General features: G+C 43.4%; 1 protein-coding gene across 3 annotated transcripts in view; it reads left to right on the top strand.

The window, feature by feature from the left end:
• The first annotated feature begins 93 nt into the window (after positions 1-93).
• The window catches only part of ccdc85cb (coiled-coil domain containing 85C, b), a 33,721-nt gene continuing 6,584 nt past the window's right edge, over positions 94-27,230 (top strand). The window contains exons 1-4 of one of the 3 annotated variants that reach the window (XM_028398188.1): positions 94-584; positions 659-1,583; positions 23,517-23,596; positions 24,553-24,594. In XM_028398188.1, the coding sequence (XP_028253989.1) occupies positions 869-1,583; positions 23,517-23,596; positions 24,553-24,594 (837 nt within the window). In that variant the 5' untranslated portion in view covers positions 94-584; positions 659-868. Of the gene's footprint in view, positions 1,584-23,516; positions 23,597-24,552; positions 24,595-27,230 lie in introns of all 3 variants that reach the window. The other 2 variants (XM_028398187.1, XM_028398190.1) reach the window with 2 other exon arrangements.

Raw genomic sequence — 27,230 nt, 5'->3', positions numbered from 1 at the left:
GCCTGTGTGTGTGTGTGTTCCCGTGGTTCTGCGCGCCTCACTGTTCCTTTAAGAGGGCTGAGCCTGGTGAGGCTTCGCCGCACTTTTCATCTACCTGCTGCCCTCTCCTCTCTGCTCCCACGCCTTGATTGGCCGTCTTGGACGAAATCCTCTTGAATGATTTCAAACCCTAGTGTTTAGACAAGAAGGAGGAGGAGAAGGGGGGAGTCTGCTGATAATTCCGAGCTGGCTGGGTGGAAAAGGATTGAGTCCTCCGTCCACCAACACACTACCTCTGCAAAGAGGTTTATCCTCTGTTGACGGTAAATCGCGGACCTGTAGAGGACGGTTTGTGAAACAGTACTTGTTCTCGGAAAAGGCAGCGCAGTAAGGGTAGACGTGTTTTTTTACCCTTCTGTTTATTTTTTTTTTCGTTGTTTCTTGTTTGCCACCGTTGGAAAGCGAGTGATGTCCAGAGGAGACGGAGCACATTGCGATGGGACGCGGTGTGCTGTGCTGACAGGACGCAGCGCCCGGACCAGGACCTGATTGGAAATCTGTGCAGCTCGATTTAAAAATAAAGCATAGTGTGTTATTGACGGAATGTGAGTAGAAACCTAGAAGCACACACACACACACAGGTTTTTACTTTTTCTTATTTTTTCTTGTTTTCTTGTAGCAGATTACTGAGAGGGCATTCAGTTCATGCACGGGTTGCCATAGCATCACATTAATATTTCCCTCTTCATTATCGGCCCGTGGAACATCGTGGAATATTTCAGGTCTGGATAATGTATTTTAACACGATTCCACAGTTGAGGTTAGGTTAAAATTTCAAAGTTAATTTCAAGCCGCGGTATAAACGAACTGAGAACCAGCTAATTCAGTCATGGCTAAGAATCCGTCCGAGGGGCCCAAGGATGACCTGAGCCAGCTGACAGACGATGAGCTGCTGCGGTGCAGCAAAGAGGAGCTGCTCAGGAAATTAAGGAGGGTTGACAGCGAGAAAATGAACTTGATGATTGAGCATGGCAACATGATGAAAGACATCAACCGGAGGCTGCAGGTGCATCTGCATGAGATCCGGAGCCTGAAGGAGATCAACCAGAAGCTGCAGGATGATAACCATGAGCTTCGGGAGCTCTGCTGCTTTCTGGACGACGACAGGCAGAAAGGCAAGAAGCTGTCCCGGGAGTGGCAACGCTTCGGCCGCTACACTGCCAGCGCCATGTGGAAGGAGGTGGGCACCTACATGATGAAGCTGAAGGAGCTGGAGGCCAACCAAGAGACTGTGTTGAGGGAGAACTCTGAACTGAAGGAGATCATCCTCATGCTGGATGAGGAGAGAAACGGTGCAGGATCCAGGAGCTCCATAGACAGTCAGTCCAGTTTGACCAACCTGAATGGGGGCACCAGCACAGTCAGGGATGTTGGAGATGGGAGTAGCACGTCCAGCACCGGTAGTGCTGGTAGCCCGGATCATCACAACCACAACCACATACACAAGCCGGCAGAGAACAGTAAGATAGGATCCACCATGAGGAGGTCCATGGACGACCTGTCGGCACCACACCATCACCGGAGCATCCCCAATGGACTCAACGGTGAGTACACACACAAAAAACCATCAACAAGTTCCAACATAAAATCTAACTTGGACACAAATGATGGCATTTTGTATCAATAATCTCATAGATTAACACAGTCTGGCTTTGAGCACGTGACAACATATGCTGATCAGAATTGTGGTGAAGGATTAAATGGGGGGTTGGCTTAACCACCACTGTGAAATGGTGATTGGGGCGATTATAACACACACACATACACACACACACACAGGATCCTTAAGTGGCTGTTTCAGTCCCATGCTAGCCCATCAGTCTGCACTGATTTAGGTCACTGCACCCACGGTCTTTAAGGAGGAGGACTTATCTTATTAGCTTTTAGATGGATCGGTGGGGGAGTCAAGCACATAGATATATTTTTGGGGTCATCTGATGATTATCATTGTCGTCTTTGGTTGCAGAACAGCACTCATGTCCTCTTAGGGCCCATTTAAAATACGTGGCATGGGACCAGAAATCAATGTCCCTGTTTTAAGACCTAAACACATGGCTGGAAGCTGCAAGCAGGGATGAAAATGCTATGATGGACCGGGAGGACACTAAGTCACACCACATGGACCCATAACACACCATGATCTGTTTGGCATGTGTTGGGCTGGTGTGGGAATCATCCCATCTAGGTAGCTGAAATTTCAGTTTTAATCTACACTGATGCAGCAGCAGCAGCAGTATATAGGAATTCAACCATTCAAATCACATCAGATGGGTCACATGATATGCATCAGACATTCCTGGAACTTGTGTGCCACGAAAACTGTGAAGGAAACAAATACAAAAGGATGGTAGCACGCATGAAGGAGAGCTGAGGGAGACCTTAATCTGAACACACACTCACACACACACACACTCACATGCTAATACACAACATTTTTGGTGGTGTTTAGCTGTCATTATGTAACATCAATATTGTGTCTGCAGCAGCCTAGTGCCTCTCTAAGCTGCTGTTTTGTTAGATGTGGGTGACATTGCATTCCCCTGAGGCTCAGGCTCTAAGGTTTCATCCCTGAGAATGATGCACAGACCTTATACGATGTTATAATCAATACATTGGTAATGATGAGAATGAGCTTTATCAAATCTGTATGTGAACTTGCTTGTAAACAGTGACTACACTACTTCACTATTACTCACAGTGTACCCAGAACCATGCAGATCAAACAGGTGTTTCATCACATTTCTCGATAAATACTTTCTATATCGTTGCTTAAAAATTCAAAAAAGAAAATTGTTTTGACGGGGGGTCAAAACAATTTTCTTTTCTGAATTGAGCCCCCTCTGGCTAATGCCAGTATCTTCATGGCAAGACTAGTCAGAAAAACGATCTTCCTTTTCTTCTTCTCCAGCACAGATTTACTCTAGTGGCTGTTTGAAATCTGAGTGGAGTGACCATGTTGTGAGGTCAGGTCTGTCCGTGCTGGGAGCTCTACAGAGTGGCTTTATATAATGCTGTCCAAATGCCAGTGGCTCCCCTGGGCATTTAGGAGACAAGCTCGAGGATTGCCGCTCAAGTGCTAAATGAACAGCATCTGTCTGCCTGCCAGACAGGAAAGAGGAGAGGAAGAAGTGGGTGTAAAACTTTTCTCCAGCTAGCTTTGCTCGAGCTTTCACACCTTTTCTGTTAAATGTGACATTATTTTTTGGCTCATGAGAATATAGATTCCTATCTGACTGGATGGCCAAAGAAGCACTGGGAAAGAAAGTGCATGAATGGGAACCCGGTAAAAGGGCCCTCAGTGGGTCATGGTAATGTTGTGGGAGTGGCTGAATGGCGTGAAGAGGTTGGCTGGGAAGCTTGAAGGGGAGTGTTGGGGACTGTTTGGAGGGCATATTGAGCTGAAAGGAGGTTGGTTTTCTGAGACATCCCGCTGTCTGCTTAATTGAATTTCTTGTGCATAGACACGGCTGACCAAACCCCCCCTTCTTTTTTTCCCACGTCTTTTGTGAATACAGACTGCGTGTGTGTGTATATGTTAAGTTGTAAACTGTGAGCTGAGACATAACAAGATAAAACAGTGGGGGCTGCACTGACCATACATTGACTTTCATATCTGGTAATGGGCAGTGACTTCTACTTCCAGACTTCTCGTTCACTTTTGGAGGTCTGGAACCCAGCTCCATTCAAAACCCCCACCTGAAATATGTAAATTTGCTTCGAGTCACTTGATGATGAAGATCATGTGTGGTTATGAAGATGTTCCAATAACATTTTTTCCCAATACTGACTGTAATGCTGGAGCTCCACACATCAGCTTCAGATACTAAACAGTGGCTTATCCCTCAAGTTATTTTGTGTAATTTTTCTAATGAAAAAACTGGGATATTGTATTGATGCAAATGCTTTCTAATACAGTAGCAGTGGTGTGATACTGATTTCTGTAGTTAATAGTTTTATTCCTGTCGTGCAGGGACAACTGGTTCTTGTACATTTATGCTACCACTGTGGCTTAATCCTTTCACGCAGACTGGAATGTGTGTGTTTGTTTTTAACCATGTGTGCCAAAGGCCAGTGATATTTTAAATCAGGCTTTGTTCTGGTGGTTTGCTAGAAAACAGTGCGCTGTAAACTTTGTTTACAGGGACACTTCCCACCGATTCTGTCATCCCTGAAGGTTTGCTGCTCCGATAAACCGACTGAGAAGTTTTCTATCAAATCCTTAGTGTCAACTTGTGCCAATGTTGATGGGTTTCAGAGCACTGTCAATCTTTGACATTTCCGTGCTGCACTGCGTGTTAAGGGTATATAAACGTAAATAAAGCAGTATATTGCAGTTATGAAGTGAGAGCTGATGATACAAAGAGGCCTGTGGAATAAAGAGTTTGAACTTTGTCCTGTTGAGTTAATGAGCTGGCTACCCGACATGTGAGCAGTTAGCGAGCCTGTTCACTGGAAAGATTTTTTTCTCTATTCTTTAAAAGCCTTAAGTGAAATAGTGCACAAAATCTGAAGGGGCCAATAAAAAGGCACAATGCAGAGGAAGTGGAAAGAGGCTCGGGAGTATGTACTGACTGGCTGGCAAGTTAGCTTTTCAGTGATATATAGTTATTAGAGTTACCTATTGTAGGATGAGTTTCCTTATGACACCGGCCTTGTTACTGTTCCGCCCATGTGTTGGCTCATTCAGCTGTGTTTCTCACTAACCAGTCAGATAGGTTGGTGAGTCACTGCAGATTAGCATTCATAGGATCTTCAGCGACATGTTGATTTAAGTTTGATTTATGTGTTCAAAGAAGACCGTGTGCCCTGGCCTCCTACATAATATACCCTCTTGAGTAAATTGTGCCATGTCTTCTTATGTTTAGTCACTCGGCTGAGTCACCCAGCCCACTTAAAGGCTTAAATTGGGTTCAAATTAGTCCTAATTAACTCGCCGAGAACTCATAAAATTGTGTGTTTAAACTGGGGTCTTTAGCACCTGGCCTTTCTACTTGGGTGTGTGTGTGTGTGCGTGCATTAATACATGATGTGCCGCAGTGAGTGTGAACTATTCCCCCGTCTCATTTTGAGGCTTTTCTCACTATGTCTCACTGTTTTTTTTCATTTTAATTTTCTTCCACCCTCAGGGAGTGACATGACCTAAAAGCTCACAATGAAACTGTAGAACCAGCCCTCCCAGTTGGCCACCAGTGATTGTGTGTGTGTCATCATGTTGATACAAAGAGTCTTGATGCCATTGTGTAATTTTCCATGTAAGCTTACAAGTAAAAATCAAGCACGTAGACTTTTTTTTTTTTAGATCTAATTTTTGATAAAGCATCTTTTAGGGTCACTATTTATGAGAAGGATTCAAATATGTGTTTATTTTGTTTACATGGCTGCATAGCTTTATTCTTAAATGTTCCTGAGTCGCTCAGTCAGCCACAGCCGGTGAGTCTGATGGTTCTCTGTGTCGAAGGAAACTCAAGGATCAGGAACACAATGGGGTTTTCCTCTGTGCTGGTGTTTCAAGTCATTGTGTAGCATATCTGTGGAGCTAAAAAGGAACATCTAAGCAGGAATGGGATGTTTCCTGTTTGTCCACACTCACTTTAAGTGACTGGCTGGGTTTCTTGTAACCTCTCTGCATGAAGGGTGAGAGTTGGCGTTGGTGCCTTAACTGAGACGGCAGCTCTGAGATTAATAGCATTGTCAGAAGAGATCACAGTGTGTCATGTTAAAACTTGTAGTCCTAATTATATGTAATTTGCCTCAGTGTTTAGTGTTGTAGCGCTAATTACTCACCATTAATGCTTTTTTTATGATTTTAAAAATAAAACTTTTCCACGCTGTTTTCCTGGATGTTTGGATCAGTTTCCAGGCTTTCGTTTCCCAGCACACTGCCTATCTGTGTGAGGCCTGGCCGCCTGATAACGCAGATAATGGAGTAGAAACACACACATACACACACAACACAGGAGGGGTTAAGAGAAAGAGCCACAGGGGGAACTCTCAGCTGTGTACTGTCAATGAAAAGCCAGCCTGTCAGGACGTCCCACATTCCTGAATAAACAAAAGAGGAAGTGGGTCTCTCTCTTCACTGGGACACAACAGGAATGACACTGTGTGGGAAGAGGAAGAGGAAGATGGAAAATGAATGCAGCGCGTGCATCTCCTGGTTACTCTTTGAACTTTCACCTCCGTGTCTTTTCTTAACAGGTTTCTTTTGGCCTCCCTCCATATGCATCCATCTCTCTCACAGTTCTTGTGAACCTGCTGTCTCATCCACTGTCCTTTCATTCCCATCAACACAGCACCCACTCGACAGAATGGGGTTATAAACCCAGCATGAGCCTTGCGCACACAGACATAGGTTTGCTCAGAGATCTAATGGTAGGCAGCAAGTTTTTACACAAGCCCTGACTGCTTTTTATATATGTGTGGTCACCACTGACATTTTGGAACACGTTATCGAAGGGCAGTCGATCTATCAGACCTTCACAGACACTCTGTGTGTGTGTGTGTGTGTGTCTCACTGATCTGAGTGGATGTCTGCCTCTTCTGATTGTTGGGCAGCTGGCTGCTGGAGGGGCTGGGTTGCTTGGGTTGCCAAGGCAACGGTGCTCATCAGTGGACGGCACCCACGCCTAGCCTCGGAGTCAATGAAGCGGAGTGAAGTGAGTGAGAGGAGTAGGGGGATGGGGTTAAGCTTGGGCATGGTTGGGCTCCGTGCCGGCTGACCCGTGCAGAATGTTGTGAGGTCAGCTGTGTGTGTGTGTGTGTCGGATTGCAGTTTCAATATTACACACTGATAGCAGACAAAAAGGGTGTGGTCAGAGTTGCACATTCCTTACCTACCTCATCAGGATTTAGATTTTTTATATGTAATCTAAGATAAAATCATCTTTAATTAACTCATTATTGTATGAATGTGATAAATACCTAAAAAACACAAAAGGGGAGGTGGTGGTATGTACTAAAGCAGAAATGGAAACCTCAGTTGAGATAACTGCACCTGTCAAACTGACGGATTAGATGATATTTACACTTCCTGTGTTAATACAAGCAATCTGTGACAGCATTCAATGTGATCAATAATCATTAACCCATCTAGTTGATACTGAAGCACACTATATGTGTAGTGTTTGGGGGATTAATGATATTTTATTTAGTGCGACGGTATGTAACACATTCTTTTTCCTCATTTTACTTTTTTATGTAAAAAGTTATTGATTAACCCTGTGTTTCTTTACATAGTGCTGTGTATGGCTCTATACTTAACCTTTACTATGGCTAACAGTGTGAACACAGGGTACTCCAGCAGTCCCCCCATGGCTCGTTCCTCTCATTGACAGCCTGCCCTTCGTTGACTATTGTTGATTTTATTGAGAGGCGCTGCCCTCGTGGTAGGACCCTTATTGATCTGTGTTACATTCCAGATGGCACAGATCTAAACAAGTGATTACAATGCAAATGAGAGATATGCTAGAGAGTGCAGAAGAGTAACTGGATTCAGGTGGCACGGTGACAAAAAGTTATCAGGGGGGAGCGCGGCTGTACCGTAAAGTCACCATCAGCAGTTTGATTCTGTCTGCACAACACATCCTGTGTGACCTTCGACAGCAGGACGGTCCCAGGTTGCCAGCAGCTCGCAGACAGAACGCCTCTTCATCAGCTCCTTTCGAGTCCTGAGAGGAACGAGGTGTTCATCTGGGTTTTCTGCCCGTCAGCTCTTTGGTTGGGCCGCTGTGACATTGGAGACTAGAGTCAGCAGATGTCACCTTACTCTAACCTCTAGTGTAACAGTTATAGATTGCTGTCCTGAAAGCTACAGTGAGCTTCAAATGTGGCCAGTGGGGCTTCAGTGAAAGAAGAATGCATTTGGAATTTGTAAAAAAAAAAAAAAAAGAATAAATAACTTGAGATAAAGAAATATTAAAACTTTGATTTGTTTCTATGATGATAACAGCCTTGGAGACATTGTTGGAACTTAACTGTATAACTCTAGTGCACGCAAAAAATGTGAAACTGGCAGCGGGCCATTGCGATGGATGAGATAATGTGGAGTTTTGACGGTCGGCTGAAGCATCTGGAATGAATTGTACAGTCTACAACTGTTGCTCCATCCTGAGGAATGTTTTGGGGATGGTTTCAGGTAACCTTGCTTTGCTTTTTCTGGAGGTTAATTTCCTCTCGGAGGCTGGACCGTGTAACTTGGGCAAACATGTTTCAGTTTTGGTTTTGCACAGGACTTGAGATGCACATTTCTCTTAACTAGTTCTCATGACTTTGACCCTGGAAAGATGTGTGTGGTGTGTGAAACAGCAGGATGACATGTGATCGATCAAATGGAATGAATGCAGAAATGAGATGCTTTAAATAATTGTAGTTTGTAGAAAATGTTATTAAGTTTGAGGGGTTGTGGTGTATCCAACCTCCTCCTCCTCCTCCTCCTCCTCCTCCTCCTCTCTGGTATGCCCTACATTGAGACCACTATGGCCGTCTGTCATTGTAGCCCATTGTTAGTGTTACAAAGATGCAGAGAAAAGCATTTTCCTTCATCTCTAAACTTTACAAAGTTTTCATACAGCCTCACATCATCTTTAACTTAAAACCCACAATGACCCTCTAACTTCAGCTGGGATCGGCTGTGATGTAAACATGCTGGTAAATGCCCAAAGGCTGTACCTGTCACCATTTAAGCAGCACATTTCAATTCACTAAATTAAACCATTCACCACAGAATAATCATTTGTTATTATATTTTTTGATCCATCAGGTTTTTGGTGGCATGTTTACAGCAACACATATGTGCCAAATGTTTTTTTACCGTGCACGTTTTTCCCATTGTTTTTTATATAAAATGCCGTAAATACATTGTGACCCTTTTACTATTTATTGAAAAAAATTGATTGATCCGTCTTTCTGTGCGTCCCAGTTGTGCTGTTCATGACAAATCCTCCACGGCTGTTTCGATTCCATCAAAAACGCATTAAGACCACCCCCACTTAGCCTGACCTCAGATTATATGAGCTGATCAAAGTCATTATTTATTTGAACTGAGCCAAGTGCAGGGCGTTCGATTCCACACCGACTGTGACAGTCGAAAAGCGCTTTTGGTGAAAGCTGATAATCATGAAAAAGGAGTTTGTCCGGCTTAATCAATTACTGGCAGCGGACGGAGACACATTTTTATCTTTTCATCATCATGTACTGATATTCATGGTATTGGAGGATATTTGTGCTGGTATTAGTGTTCGTGGAACAACCATCAGGCATGTCTGACGGTGATTATCTAGAAATCTGGAGATGGTCCTGGGTCTCCCTCGGATCCGCTTTAACTCCATCAGAGTTAGCTTTGGGTTCAGATAATGCCCGATTACACACAGGCTGCTTGGCCATAGCGATAGATCTTAGGAGGAGGATGTGGATGGATGAGAAGTGGACAGAGTACAATGATGGCAAACGGAGAGGAAGGGATGTTTCTTCCAGTTTTGGTTTATAGAGTCGGTCGGTGTTGCATGAGGCAGACGGATCTTCAGAGGGACATCATGCTGCATATTTCAAACTGGTCTCACTCACATGCAGAGAAGAGATGACGCTTATGACAGCCAATTATAGCCAGCCCACTTCTCCTCTGTGGCACTGCGGCCTCTTGGTTCTCATCTCCATTCCTCTGCTGCTGTTTTTTTTAGGTTTGTGTTTAGCATCAGCACATTTTGAGGGCAACAGAGGCTGCTTTTACATAAGCACATCATAATAGATATATCAGAGCTTGACTGCAGTAAATCCTTCATTACAATGTGTCAAGAAAATCTGCGATAAAGCTGTTTAATGTTGTGATAATGATTTTGTTGGTATTGTAGTTGGGACTATCTCCTGATTGGCTGAACTGGTGTTACCTCATCGTTCATCTAAACCATCTGAGTAAATAAAACTAGCAGTGTTTATTGCACATGTCTCTAATTTGGAGTGACATGATTGTTTTTTGTGTTTTTATGGACAACAATAAAGTGTGGTAATCCCACATGATTGTAGGTTAGCTGGGGATAGCTTAAACATCCAACCAGTGAGTAAGGAAAAAAAAACCCTTCACTGATGCATTATATTGTTACTGCTGCTGACATGATGGCTGAATTAAAATCCCCAGCACAAACATTCAGTTCTGAAATCCCACATTTTTTCCTCGATGAACTCACATTGACCCGTGTTTGTCTCCGTAGGTACTATCACTGTTTTTCATGCTCACAATCTGGAATGAATTGAGTAACGAAAATCAGCCATAAGGAATTTGAAGAGATGCTTCAGTGTGTATCTACTATCCTCTCTTTCTTGCTAAATCTCGCTTCAGTCAACAAAAAGATGTAAGGGGATTAAACCATTGATGTTGTAACTGTGCTGTGGTTCTCAGAAACATGGCAGAGGGGATGGCTTCTCCGTTAAAAGGATTTGTAGATCCAGTGCTATATCTCTGCCCACCACTCTTTTAAAAACATGGCACGTAGCCCTGCGTATGATAGGCACTATATAAAAAAATGGAGACACTCTCCTAAACCTTTTAGAAGACATAACAGTGTTAACTGGCTTGTGCACTTGATGAAAGTGCCCTTATTGGGGTGCAACAGAGTGTCCTAACAGGAAGTTATAAACGGTGTGTTGCAGAGAGGGGGTTTTGATGTGGAGAACCTTCTGTGAGAAGGATGCGAGGTGGAGGATCCAGGAGCATCAGAGGACACTGCAGAGCAAGAGTTCCTTTTTTTTCTTGTTGCTAGGATACTATGCCCTTTAATTCAGTATTATGGGCTTGTGTGCTTTCTCCACAGAGAGGCATGTCCTTTAGCTCTCAGCCTTTCCACTTTATTGTACATTTCCCACCCTGCTTTTATGTGTTTTTTTTTGAGAGACTTCTAAACAAGTAGAATCTTGTTGCAAAGGAATGCATCTAAATGTCTTGTTTGCTGGTGCCTTTAAATCTAGACTCAAGGAGGAATGTGTGCTTTGTACCTGTAGGGCCTCCTTGTAGTCAGCACATGTACAGAAAACAAAAGCAGTAGACATTAGATAGAAAAAGGATGAAGAAAAAGATGGGGGGAGCTGTGCCATGTGCAAGTGGTTTTAGTAATCCTCCAGACGCAGGCCTGCACATGGTGGGACACACATTCATAACAAGATGAAAGGTGCAATTTGTGCGTTTTCCATGCAGAGTCAATGATTAACTGCTTGGTGAATATTGGAGTAGATAACAGTGAGCAGAATTGCATTGAGTACACCACAGTCGTGACAGTGTGGTTCACCGAAGGAGCGGAAAGGCTGACGGAGGGGGATTTTTTCGGGGAGCCCGCATCAGTCGCCCGTCAGCTGGCCTGAGAAATCTGAATTAGAGAAGTTAAGAAAAATGTGGAAGATGGAATTGAGGAGAAATCAAGGTTATGGAGGGTGAGGAAAGAAGACCCTGAAGCTGCACGTGGAGTGAATAGGAATTAAGAAAACATGAAAGGGTGTGAATAAAGCTGGGGCTGTGGGAGAAGGATAAAGCAGAGGAAGAGCAGGTGAGAGGGAGGAGGCAAAGGAGGCCAGGAGAGGATGAGAACGATGTCACAGCTGGAAAATGGCCATCTTGAACCCTCAGCTGCTGCTGCTGCTGCTTAGAAGAAAAAAACACTTAAAACGTACCCAGAAAAAGGCTGAAAGGCTCAAAATATCACTGCACCTGCAGTGCACTAAAATATCCCCACCACCGAGCACTGAACTCAGCACTGACTCCTATTTTCAGAGAAGTAAATATTTCACTAGAGATCTCTTTTTTCTATCTCCACAGCTCATTGTGTGTATACATTTTAAAATAAAGGTACATTTTATCTTTTGCCACACAAGACTGAGGAGGCAAAGCAGTCAACTTAACAGATCCCAGGCCCCTGCCACACTTTTTACATTACACTGTTGAAAGGCTGCAGATTAACCAAAACCTCACAGAATCCTGGTCACAGTGAGTTAATCAAGACTTTGTAGTCCACTGAGGGCAATTTTTCATCTTTTGCATAATGTTTTGTCACATTTTTAGATAACTAACATTTTTCAACACATGATGTCTTCAAGGACCATTGAAAAAATATGATGATTCTTCCTGTTTTAATTATTTTTGGAAGTGAACAATGTAAATTCAGCGGTGGTTACAGGAACTGATCTGGATTATTTATGAGTATATGTTGTGTACCGGCACACTGAGATATCATGTCGTGCACACACGCCATACACACCCTTCCACATTCCATGCCAGATTCCAAATCTGTGTTTTTCATAGACTTATCACCATTCGTGTGTTTCACAACTTCATCATTTGGAACGTTTCCCGCTACTCGAATGATTTGCTGCTATCAAATTATCCAGCGGCGGTCTGGTGTTTTTTTCTCTCTTGAGTTACGACTTATTATTGTGAAACACTGAATGTAACATTGTGATTAATGCATAGATACAGATGTCAGTAGCTCTTGGGTGGGACGCCTCGCCTAGCCTTTTTAAAATATCATGGGGGGGGGGGCGTCAATACGAAGAGTGCGCTTGACAGAAACTTGGACCAAAGGTGCACCGAGTGCAGTTTATTGACATAATGTCGTAATGAAAACACTTGACTCTGTTACGTAAGTCCGTAATGAGCGTTTTGCCTCATGGGATTCCACATGTGGAAAGTAATGTGTGACAGAAGGGTCAAAACAGAGGTCGCAAGTCCCACATGTTGGAAAGTTCAAATGAAGCCCTGCTGTTTACTCATTTCAGTAACATTGAAATTTTAATTATAGTTTCTTTTTGGTCACATGTTAGACAAAATCTATAATCCACCCATTTCTTTCTCTCTACCCACTTTGAGCCTACACAGGGTTGCAAGGGAAACTGGAACCTTTCCCAGAACATATTGATTGAAAGGTCATCCACATCTGCCAGGTCACCCGTCTATCACAGGGGGTGATACTCGGACTAACACATTCACACCTCCTGCCAACAAACACCATTTATCCCGACCTGTGGGAGGAAACCTGCAGAGCACAGAAAGGCCCGCAGCTGAAAACACTGAATTTTTAAACAGAGGCGGAGAAGCAAGATAATTTGGTCTAAGACAAAAAGCGAGCATATGTTCCTGTTTGCTAATCTGGAGCTTACAGAGTAAGATGATTAGAGGTTTGATAAACCTCCATTTAAAAAGGCACAAAAAGGCTAAAGGCGTGTTTAGAACCAGTTAGAGCTGATTTACCGTACCTTTTTTTGTGTGTAGTTATTCAACTGTTTTACTATTTTTTTGGAATTCCCAGTGTCTCCCTTTTGTTGCACACTGAAATCTAGCATGCATATCTTCACTTGCTTCCTCAGTTAGGCTCTGTCATTCATTTACTGGTTCCCTGTGGGTCTGTTAGTGAGATCCATAGAATCCAAGGGACCACCTGGTCACCGCTGTCTCGTCGCGATCTGCGCCACTCACTGTTAATGTGCGCTGACATGGCTGCTCCCAGAGGACAGCTGGCTCTGCCGATGACAACGGAGGCCAAACTGCGTCTGACCCAATCGTGCTGTCCAAGATAAAGTTAGCGTTGCTTTTGTTGTTGACTCATGTCTGCAGCTTTTTGTTTCTCTGGCGCGACGTGTGAGGTAATTCTGGCTGACTTGAGTGTTTACTTGGTAGAAATAGTATCATTTTCATTAACATCACTCATGGTGTTGACACATTTATATGATATCACACATTATTAAATCTTCTGCATCCCTGCTGACGTTTATTTGCTAATGTAAGCTAAGCTAACCAGCTGCTGGTTGAGAACTTCAACAAGTTAAATCATCCTTGTCTATTTCTCCACTAATCCTGTATACTTTACTCACCTAGTGAAGTCCAGCGGCCTCTGAAACTAGCGGAAGGACATTGACTGCAGCTAGAGATTTTATAGCCTTATGTTTTATAGTTTGGCAACACATTTTGCATTTCATTTATGGCAGCAGGCCAAAAAAAAAAGCATCTTCAAAGACGGCTGTTTTCAGATCTGATAAGGGAGGCTTTGGATTCTGCCCCGTCAGAGTGTGCATCAAACTGAGCTGCCTCTGTTACCGCCCTGCTGTGCAAATGATAGCCATGAATCATCAAGTGAGAAAGCGTGACTTTGACGACCAGACGATGGGGTGCCAGGGAGGTCTTATGTAATAAAATTACCAGTTGATGAGTTCCCATTAGGCTTTATGAGGTATTTATATATATTTATATATATATATGTGTGTGTGTGTGTGTGTGTGAGATGGAGTCCTGCTGTAGTCTTCATCAGATTGATTCAGGGCAGGTTAACCATCTGGCTATAAACCTTTAGTCTCACTTGCTAATGGAATTTGTCCCTGTGATTCTCCCCTTAGTGTCTGTGTGTGTGTGTGTTTGTTTGCTCCCCTCGGTACACAAGCTACACTAATAAACCTAATGGCTATACAGTCAGAGGTGGGGTTTAGGCCTATTAAAAGGATGGAGTGTTTCTGTGCTGCAGTGCCACTTATGGAATTGGTACTTTTATGATATAGTGCTGCCTTGTGTTTAATAACATTTTTAATTCTCCCTATGCGCGGGGCTGCAGGATATATATAATGCCATAATCCACGCCGTTATCCGATCACGTTATGCCCTAAATTCTAACGTTGGTTGACACGAGAGGCAGTGGCCAGTTGTAAATATCATTATTGCCCCAAGGGTGGAAACAGGGTTTTGCCATTTGTATTAACACTCTGTGATGAAGCCATTCATTAGCTGCAGTTAAGTGTTTACAGGCATAATTAATCACTGTCATGTGATTGGTTGCTGCTTGTTTTATGGATTTGTATATTTTGTTTGTGTGCACAAACCGTGGGTTAATCTGAAGGTGCTGTGAAGACCAGGTCAATTAAAAACCAGCAACAATTAAACAAGCTGAGACACCTTGGGAATGCTTGGCAGCTCCGACCAAAAGCGAAGACGTGTGACGAAGACATGTTCTCATCGCAGCCGTCTGTCAGCACACGAGGCGACAACAACCAGGAGTGTAGCTTAATGTTTGGCCTGTCAGAGCTCGTAAAATGTTCTTCTTTAAAAGGTCGCTGGCGTTCACGCTCACTTGACTTTCTTTTCGTTTCGTTTCACACCTTTGACTTCATCTTCCTCACGTGCAGATATACACAGATGCGCAGCTGCAGTGTTGGAAGATTAAAATGTTATTTTTTTCTTTTGCCGCTTCTGCTTCATGTAACAATCTTAGGTTAGGAAAGGGGGGGGGGGTTAAAAATAGCCAGTGCCTGTCAACATGTGTGTCCCTGTTTTGACATCATTCAGGCAGCTCAGCAGAAGAGGATGAGGATGTCTGAATGCCAGACACACTGGTCACTTTTCTTCAGGGCATCAAAAGAAGGAAAATCACTGTAAAAAAAAAAAAAGAGAGTCCTAGCCAGTGTAGGCCTGGGATGCAGCCAGGATTCATAATGGGACGTAATAGAATTCCCTTTGTTATTATGCCTCTTTCTGCCCCGTCTGCACAGCATCTCTTCTCTCCCTACTGTACGTCTCGCTGTCATTCTCCTGTTTCCTTTCTAATGGCCTTTTTTTCCTGACGACTGCAAAGTGCTGTCGCCGTCGCTTAGTTTCACCACATCTCAAAACACTGTTGTCGAAGTGAGTTGAAAGGCGGCGGAACTCTGGTCATCAACATCAATCCAATTTTAGCTGTGGTCGGGATGAGATAACTGTCTATCTGGACAGCTCTTACATAAGGTTCCTTTCTCTTTGTTGCAATTACTGTGGTAATAGTCCTTCAGAGATCAGTTAAATGTTGGGGAAGCTTCAGATGGCAGACATAGACTTTGATTTAAAGTCTCTTCCACAGAAAGTGTAGTCACTGATGTTTTTGTGATTGTTGGGATTCCTTACATGTTGTCACAGGTAATGTTTAGAGATATTCTCACTTAAAACATCAGCGCTCGGATTCAGTGACAGAGCCACAAGTTGATTCTTGCCTGCCTACCCTTTTTGTATGATTTGCATTAGAATGAAGTCATAGCGGTTATTACTGGTGTAAACAGTATTGAAACCGCTAAATGATGTCACTGGAAAGAGAAGGTCATTTGCACAGGATTTGGATGTAGAGAAGCCCCTGGTTTGCAGATTGCATCAGAACCCACATGGTAGATGGGATTTTCAGAGGCCGATAATAAAGGGGTTTCAGGGTTGCACTTATGGAAGGAACGTCCTCTGTATTTACCATCTAACTGTGTGAGCTGTTAGACTCTGCTTACATAAGCACAACCTTTGCCAGCTCAGCAGTCAGTCAGTCAGACGGGCTTTTAAAGGAATGCAGATTTATGTAAATGAGGTTGCTATGGGGTTTGTGGTAGCAAAACCGTGGTAACGGAGGGAGGAATGAGGTTAAAGAGGACCGCGGGCTCTGGGACGGACGTCCGCTTACCCACAATGCCCTCTGGTGTTTGTTTACACATTGCGGTGGGTTGTGGGTTTGTTTGTGAGGTAAAAGCCAGCCATCTCTTAAGCCTCTTCTGCAAAGCCTTTCATGATGGGGTCTGTGGGGTGTCAGCAAGATGACATCCAGGCAACATGTCTGTGGATCTGTGGTTATATGCTGACATTGTCAATATGTTTGTTTTTTAAAGAGCAGAATTGAAGCTGCTAGCATAGAACTTATCATCCCATCTGAACAGCTAAATATACAGCATTTAGACAAAAGGGATTGTGCAGGTTTGTGTGCTGCCGCTAAAAAACAGACACGCAGTAATCCCGCCGTCTTCATCTGTGCCAGCAGAAAATGGTTGACTGATCTTGAGGAATGTAGCGTCCCATCCATGAATCAGTCAGGAGCTATGGCCCTTGACCTTCAGTGTCAAGGGCCATAGGTGTCATTGAGTGTGCAATAGCAAAAATCTTTTTTAGTCCTCTTGAAATAGACTACGGTACATGGAATTCCAAATGGAGCACATTTTCATTACTTTATGTTGTATTTAAGTGCCATCTGTCTCTTTACAAGCATGTTTTAAATACAGTTTGGTCCCAACCTTGTTCACCTATTTAACCTTAAGGGTGACAGATGGCTACAATAAAAAAAAGTCAGGATAACATACAAACTAAACATGTGTGGGCTCCAGAGTTGCACGACAACATTCAACAGCCCATAGTTAATCCATCTGCAAATGTCACTAATCCTTTTTTGTTTCGTCTTGCAGTGAATACCCATCACACGCTCCGCACCATGGACAGTAATTAAGGGTGTGGGCCAAATATAAGCCTACAGCTTTGATTTCATGGGATTAAACCCAACTGGCTGACTGATTGGCGTTCTTCTAACCTAATCAAAAGATTAATGGCATACTGCTCTAGACTGAGAAGTGGCCTGATCATGTATGAGGCGAACCGTCTGTGGCACCACATCGTCTGTTGACAACCTGAAAATCTCCCATCTGTAATAAACTTCTAAATCACACTAAAACATAGGCTCGATCTCACCTACGCAGTCACTGTCGCACACTACAAATACAGGCGCATTCTCAGCCTGCAGGCGCACAGAGGCGTCCGCTCGCCCTGCGAGGGTGGTGACGACGAGCTGAAGAGACAGCGCAGGGAGGCATCGCTTTACCGGACAGCATGTGTGATAGCAACCAGACACACGTCTGTGTCGCTGTCTGCAGGGACACCTAAAAATAAACAGGGTGTCTCCCGCTTTCATTGGTGCTAAAGATGTTGACAGACTGATCAATACAAGACGTGAGAAATTTAAACCGGTCTAATTACATACATAATATGATGTGGTTATTGTGGGCAAGCAGATCACATTGATGGTCATTCCTTGGCCTATTGCTCCACATCCAATTAGCTGTCTCCTTTTCACAGCATGCTCCGCATGGCTATGATATTCGTGTGGAACAACAAAAAAATCTGAAATATTTATGTCACTATAGACGTCACTGGCGGTTAGTGAGAGGAGCAACAAATGATTAAAACACTGACTTCACCTGGTTAATGTTTAAGTGCTGGTTTTTACGCACCCGTCATTGAAGTGTTATCCTTTTGACACTTTAACACTCAGCATGGGTTGTCTCTCTTCAAGCATAAACTAATATTGTGCTGTTATCACACGCAAAGACATTTACACATTCTTTTGCACATGAAAACACACATGCACACACCGGAGAGTGCGTGGGGAGGTGAGGCTCTCTCTTTCTCTCTCTCTCTCTCTCTCTCTCTCTCTCTCAGAGTGGGTGCCATGTCTTGTCAGATGGGGTTAGCTCCCTGCCAGCTGATGAGCCAGTGGAGCCTTTGAAGCCCTTCCAGGGGCCTGTAGTTTACGTGCTTGGGTTGCCAGGTTCTGCCATCCCCCTTCACTAATGCAGCATGGGTGCCCACTTAACTTGTTCCTCTCCTGTTCCTCTGCCCGGCCTGCCCCGGCCGTGACCGACCGCTGTGCATGCAGACAGAGGAGGTATGCACTAACTGGCTTAGTGCACGCATGCATACATGAACATAGAGAGACCAAATATTGATTAGACCTGGTGTTTTTCAGTTTACTACACTTTAATTGATTGTCACCAGGATGGAGGTCATGTCCTTTGTTCCTTGATTAAGCGATCACATTCATATTTTCAAAAACTGTGGACATATGTATGTATGCATGTGTGTTGTTGGAGGTGGGACTTATTGCCATGTTAGTTTTGAACTAACCAAACCAATGTAATTCTGATTTCTAATTTTAAACAGAACAAAAATACAGCAAGACTCAAATTACACCAGGGTCTGACCATCCAGCATAAACAAGGGATGTAATTATTGACTGTTTATTTGTGAGGATGTGCTGAGGGATCATACTGTCAAAATTGTTTAAGCATTCGTCGAACATGCAGAGGATCAGGAGAATCAGATCTGGATATTTTCACACAAGTAGCAAACAGAACACCGGCAGGAGGAGATTATCAGTAATCTGTGATGATGACTGTTGATACCTATAATGCATTTTTAATGTAATAATGACAGCGGGAAGCAACATACAGCCAAGCAGGAAGAGAACCAAAGAGCTACACTTCAGTCAGCATCAACACACACACACACTCACTCACTCGCTGGGGACTGTTGTATTTACACATCACTCAGTTGGAAGTTATATGTATTAGAGAGCTCACTTACAGCTGCTTTGGGTTAAGTCTGGAAAATTACAGGGCTGCAGCACAAGTGTGAGTGTGACCTATACGTAACTGTGGGGTTTGGAAACTGTAACCTTTGGTAAACACAATAACTAATCTCACTCACTTTCTATGTATCTGATGCTCGCACGAGTTCTGACTGGCTCCTCTTTTCTTTCCTCCTCTCTCAGTTTTTATGCTGGGCCTCATTCAGATTCTACTTCCCAGCATGAGTCGCGTCTGTTCCATGTTTAGTTTTTTGGAAGTTTCTGTTGAATCTAGATGTTTTGGTACGATAATTGGACTTTCTGTAACCAGTGAGGTCTTATTTCATGGAATCCACTGTAGTATGACTTGGGTGTTGGCTCCAAAGAAAAGGAGAGGGAGACAGTTTGGACTGTTTCTGCTCTTTCTTCAACATCTTGAGGTAATTGACCCAACCTCCCGCCTTGAACACACACACATGCACACACACATTCACACACATACAGTGTAAGCACAGATGGGTTTAAAAATCCCCTTTCTTGCTCATTCTCCCTCCCACACACACACACAGCTTAGACACCCATGCAACCCACATACACTCCCTGTCTTACAAATGCTGTGCATAAGCACCCATTCATACTCCATGCACACACACACACACACACACACATATATATATACTGCTAAGAGAATATCCATGTCTCTGTGCTAAAACACTGAGATACAGCTGTGAATAGGAGATGAAAGCCAGAGCCAGGCCAGGAATAATAAAAGCAGGGCGATTTCAATGCACTGCAGGCTTCTAAACAGCCTTGGGATCTGACTTGGAAACATATGGGGGATTCCAAAGCTTGGTCCTTTTTAACCATACTATTTTACCAGAGCTACTTTTGATGTAGCAAAGACTTGAGAGTCAACAGTGTTGAGGCTAACGTTCCCGTCAGAATCAGCAAAATGTTCAGTCAGTGTAAATACGTGTGGTCTAATTTTAACAGCAGTCAACCTAATTCTTCCAACAGCCTTTTACCAGCATGCCTGACTCCAGGCTCCCTGCCTGTTCTCCCCAATTTGTGCTTAACAGATCAGCGTTACTCGACCTCCAATAAACTCACTCCCACCCACTGTCCCATACTGGGATTTGAAGCATATGCAAGGAGGGTGTGACAGAGAGGAAGAATGTTTGCTGAGGTAGGAATGTGTATTGCCACAGGGAGTCCAATTGTCCCAAAATAAGGTATTTTTAATGCAGTTATAGTTGTGCAGTTGTGTTTTGGGTGGGGAACTGGGCTTCAATCCAAGTAGCACTCAAACTATCTGGTTAGCAGACGAAGTAAGATGAGCTGTTATGGACAGATGGGGATGTCTGGGGTCCAGCAGAAAACAAAAGAGGAGCCAGCGGAGGTCAGGACCTGTTTTTTCAAGTTCTTTTTTTGTTTCCCTCCTCCTTTTTCTTCAACTTGTTTTCATTTAGGCTCTGTTTTTTTTGTCCTCATTACTATGCAGCCAACTTGAGTTACTGCCCAGTCTCACAGAAACGTGTTTTAAAGAGCACAAAAGAGCCACAATGCAAAAAGAGTGGGTAATAGTAAAGGGATGCAATAAAACTGAGAAAGAGAGGGAAACAGGGAGCGGAGCAGAGTTAAATGAGGGAGTGGCTGCTGGAAGTGGGTCACAGTGGCACTGACGTGATACAAAGCGACATGCTGAGCGGTGGGGGGGGGGGGGGGGGGTGGACTCGCGCCACTGTCTGCGTCACCTTTTGTCCTGCACAAATACACTCTCACATACAGATACATCAGCTCAATTCATTGCTTATACATAGCTTTGCACTTTGAAGGCCGGGTCTCCCTCATCCTCTTTGCAGTAATTTCTTTTATGTCTCTCTCTGTGTGTTGCTTAGTGCTTAGTTGGACATATTTCTTCTTTCTTCATAGCATCTTGTACCCACTTAAGATCACATTTAGAGAATGCATAAGTAATAGCAGCCTCTCCCTCTGCGCTTGTTGTGTATGAAAGCGCAGACACAGAGCTGGGTGTATATTTAGGCTCGGCTATGAGATCCCTGTACAATCTGTAGCTTTTCCTCCAGCTTTCATAAGGCAGTGGTGAAGAGGAGAGGATGGTGAAGCCAGAGGGATGGGCGGTGATTGGATAAAAAGGATGGCGGAGTGGCAGGGGAGCCAGGGAACAGTTTAATTGCCTGACCCTTCTCCCATCAGGATGACTCTCTCTGGAGCCGGGTGTTAAAGAGGGGGTGATGATGACTGGATTCAGATCCCTGCGGCTCTGTGCTTGTCTGCTGTGTCTGTATAAATATATATATTTAAATATGAGGTGTTTTTGTGCCTGTATTGTGAATGTGTCCACAGCAGAGCTGCACATCTTTAAGAAGGACCACTCATGTCATGTGTAATGCTGGAGTGGATTTATCTCCCCTGTAGCACATCAAAGGCTTATATATGGGAAGTGGAAGGGAGACATGCTGAACAGGGATCCTCCACATGTGGCCAAGTCTGCTCAAATAAATTATATATATTAACATTATCTTTGATTGCATGCCTTCATTTTTATTTAATTGGGTTTCAAGGAGATATAACTAAGCTTGATCTTATTGGATCAGTGATGGTTAGATGTGTGTCATCTAAAATAATATTTTTTTTTCATATAACTACGTGTTTTCAGAATGTGATTCCTTTGTTTGTCTGAGTGTGCCGGTGATGACTGTAGGCTGAGGAACCTTCATCCTAATCGGCTTGAGATCTGGCTGCAGGTCAGGCCAGCAGATGAATACAGATTAGAGGGTCACAAGGCAGGAAGAGAGGATTACCAGCTCTGGCCGATGAAGCCTCCTCTTGTGGCTGCCCAGCCGGTGGCTAACCAGGACTGTCTGCACAAAGTCCAGGGGCTGGAGATAAATACGAAGGCCAGTTATTCAGCACAGTCTCATAGATTTTAGAGGGTCTCATTCTGTGAAGATTAGATTATGCTATATCTGGTGGAAAATTAGAAGTTTATGTTGTACTTTTTGTGTGTTTTAACTTCTTTAACTTTTAACAACCTACAGTGTGCATGTACATACACATTAGATACTATGTTATTTTGATGACTCAGTATTCATGTTTCACCTCCACCACTGCCGTATGATGAAGGTTTGTTTATAACAGAGAGCATTTGGGCTGCAGTGAGAGGATTTTGCTGTTTTTCTGTCCTCTTCAGTGAGGCTCAGACTTTGGATTTAACAGTTTTGGAAGCACGCCCTTTTGAAAGCCAGCTAAAAGCATGACATGACTAAAAAGTGTATGTACAAACCTCATGTTGTTCACCTATGTTGCTACATGTGACTGTGTTCCATGCTGCCACTAAAGTGTGTATAAATCTGTACAGGAGTGCCCCCTGGTTGCAAAGAGCTTAATAATGAGCTTGTATACATAACTGGTTAGAAGGGCCTGAGTTCCCTCAGTGTTTAGCGCTCACAACAGTCACTTACTCATCACAAGCTCGTCTCTCTTTCTTCAGATAAAATGAAGCTGTGTGTGTGTGGTTGCCAGGGAGCGCTTCCTGTGCATAACTCTCGCTTTGATCTCCCTGTAAATTAAACATGCATTTTTAGATAACAGGCTCCGTACCACCTACAGAGTAAAACTGCACCTCCGCTCCTTTTTTCCACGCATGCAGCTCCTGTCCCTGGTTTGAACTCAGCAAAGTCAATTCAGAATGCTGCTTTATCAGGATCAGCAGCGATTGTCTGATTCTCTGTGGAGCAATTAGATCCGCGCTTACACTGTTTGCGTGCGCGTCACAATAATATCAATTATTACTGGCGCAGGAGAAATATGGATCAGGCAGGGTGAAGTTAGACAATACAGAACATCAGTAATCTGTGTGGTCGCTCAGTGCTTGACTCTTAATGTCAGCCTACAAATAGTTTATGTAGCATGAGGAATTATAAGATTTGCAAGATAGGCAAGATAGGTAATTCAGTTTTTTGAAGATTTGAATGTAATCTTGAATGATTGGTTATTGATGAATCTTTATGGTTTCTAGCTGAGAGGACACAGAGCCCTGGGAGGAATTAGTTGGAATTGCTTAATGTTTGGAATATGTGCAATAACACTGTTTTTAATCTTCACCATCTTCAAACTATGCATAATATAATACATATATTGCATGTATTAGCTTTCTACTTCACATGTGAAGTTTTTTGGGTTTCTCAAAATGCACAGCAACATCCTGAGCTCTATGTGGTCCTTCTGCCTCAGTGGCCCTCTGCCTGCCTGTTTTCCGCTTGATGTCTTTGAAATGCTAATTACTTCTCATCCTCCTCCTCTTCCTCCTCTCTTCCACAGATTCCTCCTCCAACTACATCAGGCAGCTGGAGACAAAAGTGCGGATACTGGAGGATGACAACAATAAGCTCCTCTCGCAGGTGAGACTGGATATAATATGTACATTACCACTCATTCTTTCTGTGCAGTAGCACTGTTAAGCCCAATCTGAACTTCTGCTCTCACTAAAGTCCTCCAGGACAACTTCTTAACTCACTCAAAAACGTGTGATAGGCAGCTGTGATGACATAAAGTGGTTCGCTTGATGCCTCTGTGAAACCACCCCTTCGCAACAGGCTGCCTGTTAGTTGGAGAATATGTTTATCTATGTTTAATTCATAGGGAGTCAGTAAGCTTCAATAGCGAGCAGTGATGTTAGCCCCCGAGGCGAACTGTAGAAGCAGAGGAGAGATGAGAGAAGGGGAAAAAGGAGGAGAAAGAGGCATTAAGTGACAGTGACAAAGTAAAGCATTTCTCCCAATGTTGACCTTGCTTTGACTTCTCCTAAATGTGGAGGATGTGGAGGGGTTGAAGGAGCCGAAGTGGAAGTGTGAGAAGGGGGTGGGTGGAATTCTAGTGTGGTTCACCAGGAGGTCACTTATCTGTAGTATACACACAAACGGTGGACCACTGTGAAGCTGAAACACACTGATGGGACACATGAGGGGTTATCAGCCATTAACCCCCCTATATTCATTTAGATGGAAGTCAGCCTGCAGACGGTGGAGCCTGCTTTTCACAGCATACAGAGCTGTTTCTTTTGATTCCCCAATTGTCTCCCAGCAGATTCATATGTAGGCAGAGCGTAGGTTGGAATCACTGACATGAAACCTAAATGATCATCATAATTAAGTGGCACAATTAGGGTGCTGCAGCAGTTAGGGCATACAGTATAATATGAGCTTGCTTCTTAACCAATAGTCCTTATTATTTTTGGTGCCACAGGAATCAAACTTTAAAAGGTGCTTCATATGTGCAGTCAACTTTCTTTCCATCACTGCATAATGAAAAAAACCTAATAATAAACCATGCTACCATTATGTCTTTGTCTCCCCAGGCTTATAGCCGGTATAGCTTATCACAAATACAGACGAAGAAGGTAACTTCCTACAAATGTTACTGTTTGTTGGCTCTCCTGCTGCCCAGTTGGTTGAGCCCTCTCTTTTTTCCCCCGCTCTTTTACCTGTCTGGTGGTGGGACTCTTTCACAGCTTTATTGCCTTTTCTTAATCTGAGGGTTGGGACACAATTGAAGCAACAGCTGTACAGTGTAATGTGGAGCGGTATCATTCAGGTGACAGGTGCTGAATCAGCTCTGTGGTAATGTTTAAAAGACTGTGGAGTCAGTTTCATGTCTGAGCCGTTAATATAACCAGATAGCTTAGCATAACAAGCATCTATATGCTACAATCTATTACATGTTAAAACCTGTTTATGTGTTCGATATGAACTTCACGTAGCCTACAAATAGTGAAACACAAACCCACATAAAGCCATTTCTAGTCCTATTTAGCATCCAATAGTTACTGAGTGGCTGTAACTCTATGTTTGCAGCTAGCCACCTGAGTGCTAATATCTGCCTTTTATAAATAGAACTTGTTTTACAGTGGAAACATGCTCTTAAACTAAACTGCATTTATACCAAATTCCTTGTTATTTGTCAAATTAAACAATTAAAGTGTATAAAAAAGTCTCTACTTCGACCAGAGTGAGACCAGCTTTGACCTTTAGTTTCCAGTCTTTGTGCTAAGCTAATAAAAAAAAACTGTACCCTCAGCTTGTGGCCTCATATTAACTGTTCAGACATGAGAGCAGTATTGATTTCCTGTCTTGATTTCACAATAAAGTGCTGTCTCAAATATTACCACAGGAATGAATCACCCTTTTGAAACAGTGCCAGTTTTTTTATAACAATAAAAGGATTTAGATTGAATTACCTTCGCTTCTGTGTCTGGCCTCACTGTTTTCTGCGCTGCTAGCATGCTATGCTAACAAATGAACACAGGTTGGCCCTGCTTGTTTGTGGCAAAAAAAAAAAAATAAAACCCTCCTTTGTCTGTCCTTGGAGCTGCACCCCTCCAGTGTTTGGTACAAGGTAGCTGAGGTGAATGAATGCTACAATGTGCTTCAGTGCGTAAATGACACACGCTTGTCCTGGCTTGTCGAGACGTCTGGTGGGCTGAATAATTTAACATACAGGGGGCAACGCAGGTAGATCCAAGCATTCATTATGCATGGCTGACAACTGGTGTGTGAGTGCAACAGAGGAATGAAGGAATGTGAATAAACTTTCAAAAAAAAGTGTGCTGCAGTATAAATGAGAGTGTGTATTCCTCCAATGCAATGATTTGTCTGAATACCAGCAGGTGGAATTGTTACAGCACAATGGATTAGTTGCCTCAGTGGACTAATTGCTCAACATCCTGTGTTATGAAACCAGCCCAGTGAAACTAGTGTGGGTCTAAAAGAAAACAATAGCCTCCTATTGCAGGAATGTTGATCCTCCAAACCAGCTTGGCTGAAGGATTTTTTACTCTGCTGAAGGGAGTAGAGAGGGAGTTAACAACCGGGTGCCACGGCGTAAATTAACAAGGGGCCTATTACAGCACAGGTGGAAACACGATAAGAAAAAACAGGTGTGTTCACATGCGTGCAAACGTCGCAGAGTCCCCGTGTCTGCACCCCAGTTCCTCTTTAAGCCTTTCTCCGTTTGGCCGTCCTGCATCCTCTGACACTAAAGTGTGACTGTTCACACTTTCCCCCACACACTCACTGCCGTTTTCTCGTGAACATGTGAGCCGCGCTCAGTGTGAATCTGAAAAATCAAATGATTTATGTGACACATTCAGATGACGCTCCATCCATTAGCTGCTGGCTAATTGGCCTCATTTTATAAGCAGGAACTTCAGGAGGGTCCAGTGGATTAGAATCATAGCATAGAGTTAATGAAACCTGGCTTATACATGACGAAATGACTGATCGATATAGATATATTATATTTGCTGTCTACATCGTGCATAGCTGCAAAAATCCTGCATCAAACAACCTTAGTTTTAAGTATAGTGAGAATAAAATATCACAAAAAACTCAGATCAGATTAGATTGTTTGTGTACTGTATTAATAAAATGTGGTCTTCCAGGAACATGCTGCTATCCTTCGTACCCTTTTTGTCAAAGTGACATCACCCCTGCTCCTCATCACTCAAAATAGGAAGCCATGCATGACGTCCTCCGCTTCTTCCTGTCACCACCAAGTACACTGTGATGGATGGGTAGACAGAGAGGCCCGAGTTTTAGCTAAGAAGTCTGCAGAGGGCCAACTGTCCTCAGCTGTCGAGCAAACAAATAGCTTTGTTGGTCTCAGTGGTCAAGGTCAGCACAGGGTGGGCGCAAAGGTCGCTGACGTGTTTTTTTTTATTTATTTTATTAAGAGTAAAGTTAATGAGAATCAGATCTGGTGAAGTAAACCCTGATCTGATGTGTTTATGTCCCTCATCCTGTTGTGACATTTAGGATCTTCAGCCTGGAGAAATGATAGAAATGTTAGCTAAGGTATAGAATTGAGGACATGAATATGGGATAGATCAAGATGTGCCAAAGGAAGGATTGGGAAAGGTTAGAAGAACGCTAACGGGAAGAGAAGACAGAGCAGTGGGTGTATCAAAGGACAGAGGAAACAAGGGGAATGCTGATTGCGGCTTTGTGTGTGCAAACCGTACATGACTGTGCACCTGTG

The sequence above is a fragment of the Parambassis ranga genome, chromosome 24 (genome assembly GCF_900634625.1).
Source record: "Parambassis ranga chromosome 24, fParRan2.1, whole genome shotgun sequence".
NCBI classification, from domain to species: Eukaryota; Metazoa; Chordata; class Actinopteri; family Ambassidae; genus Parambassis; species Parambassis ranga.
Note: the sequence above shows the minus strand (reverse complement) of the source record. Positions and strands in the feature narration are given on the sequence as shown.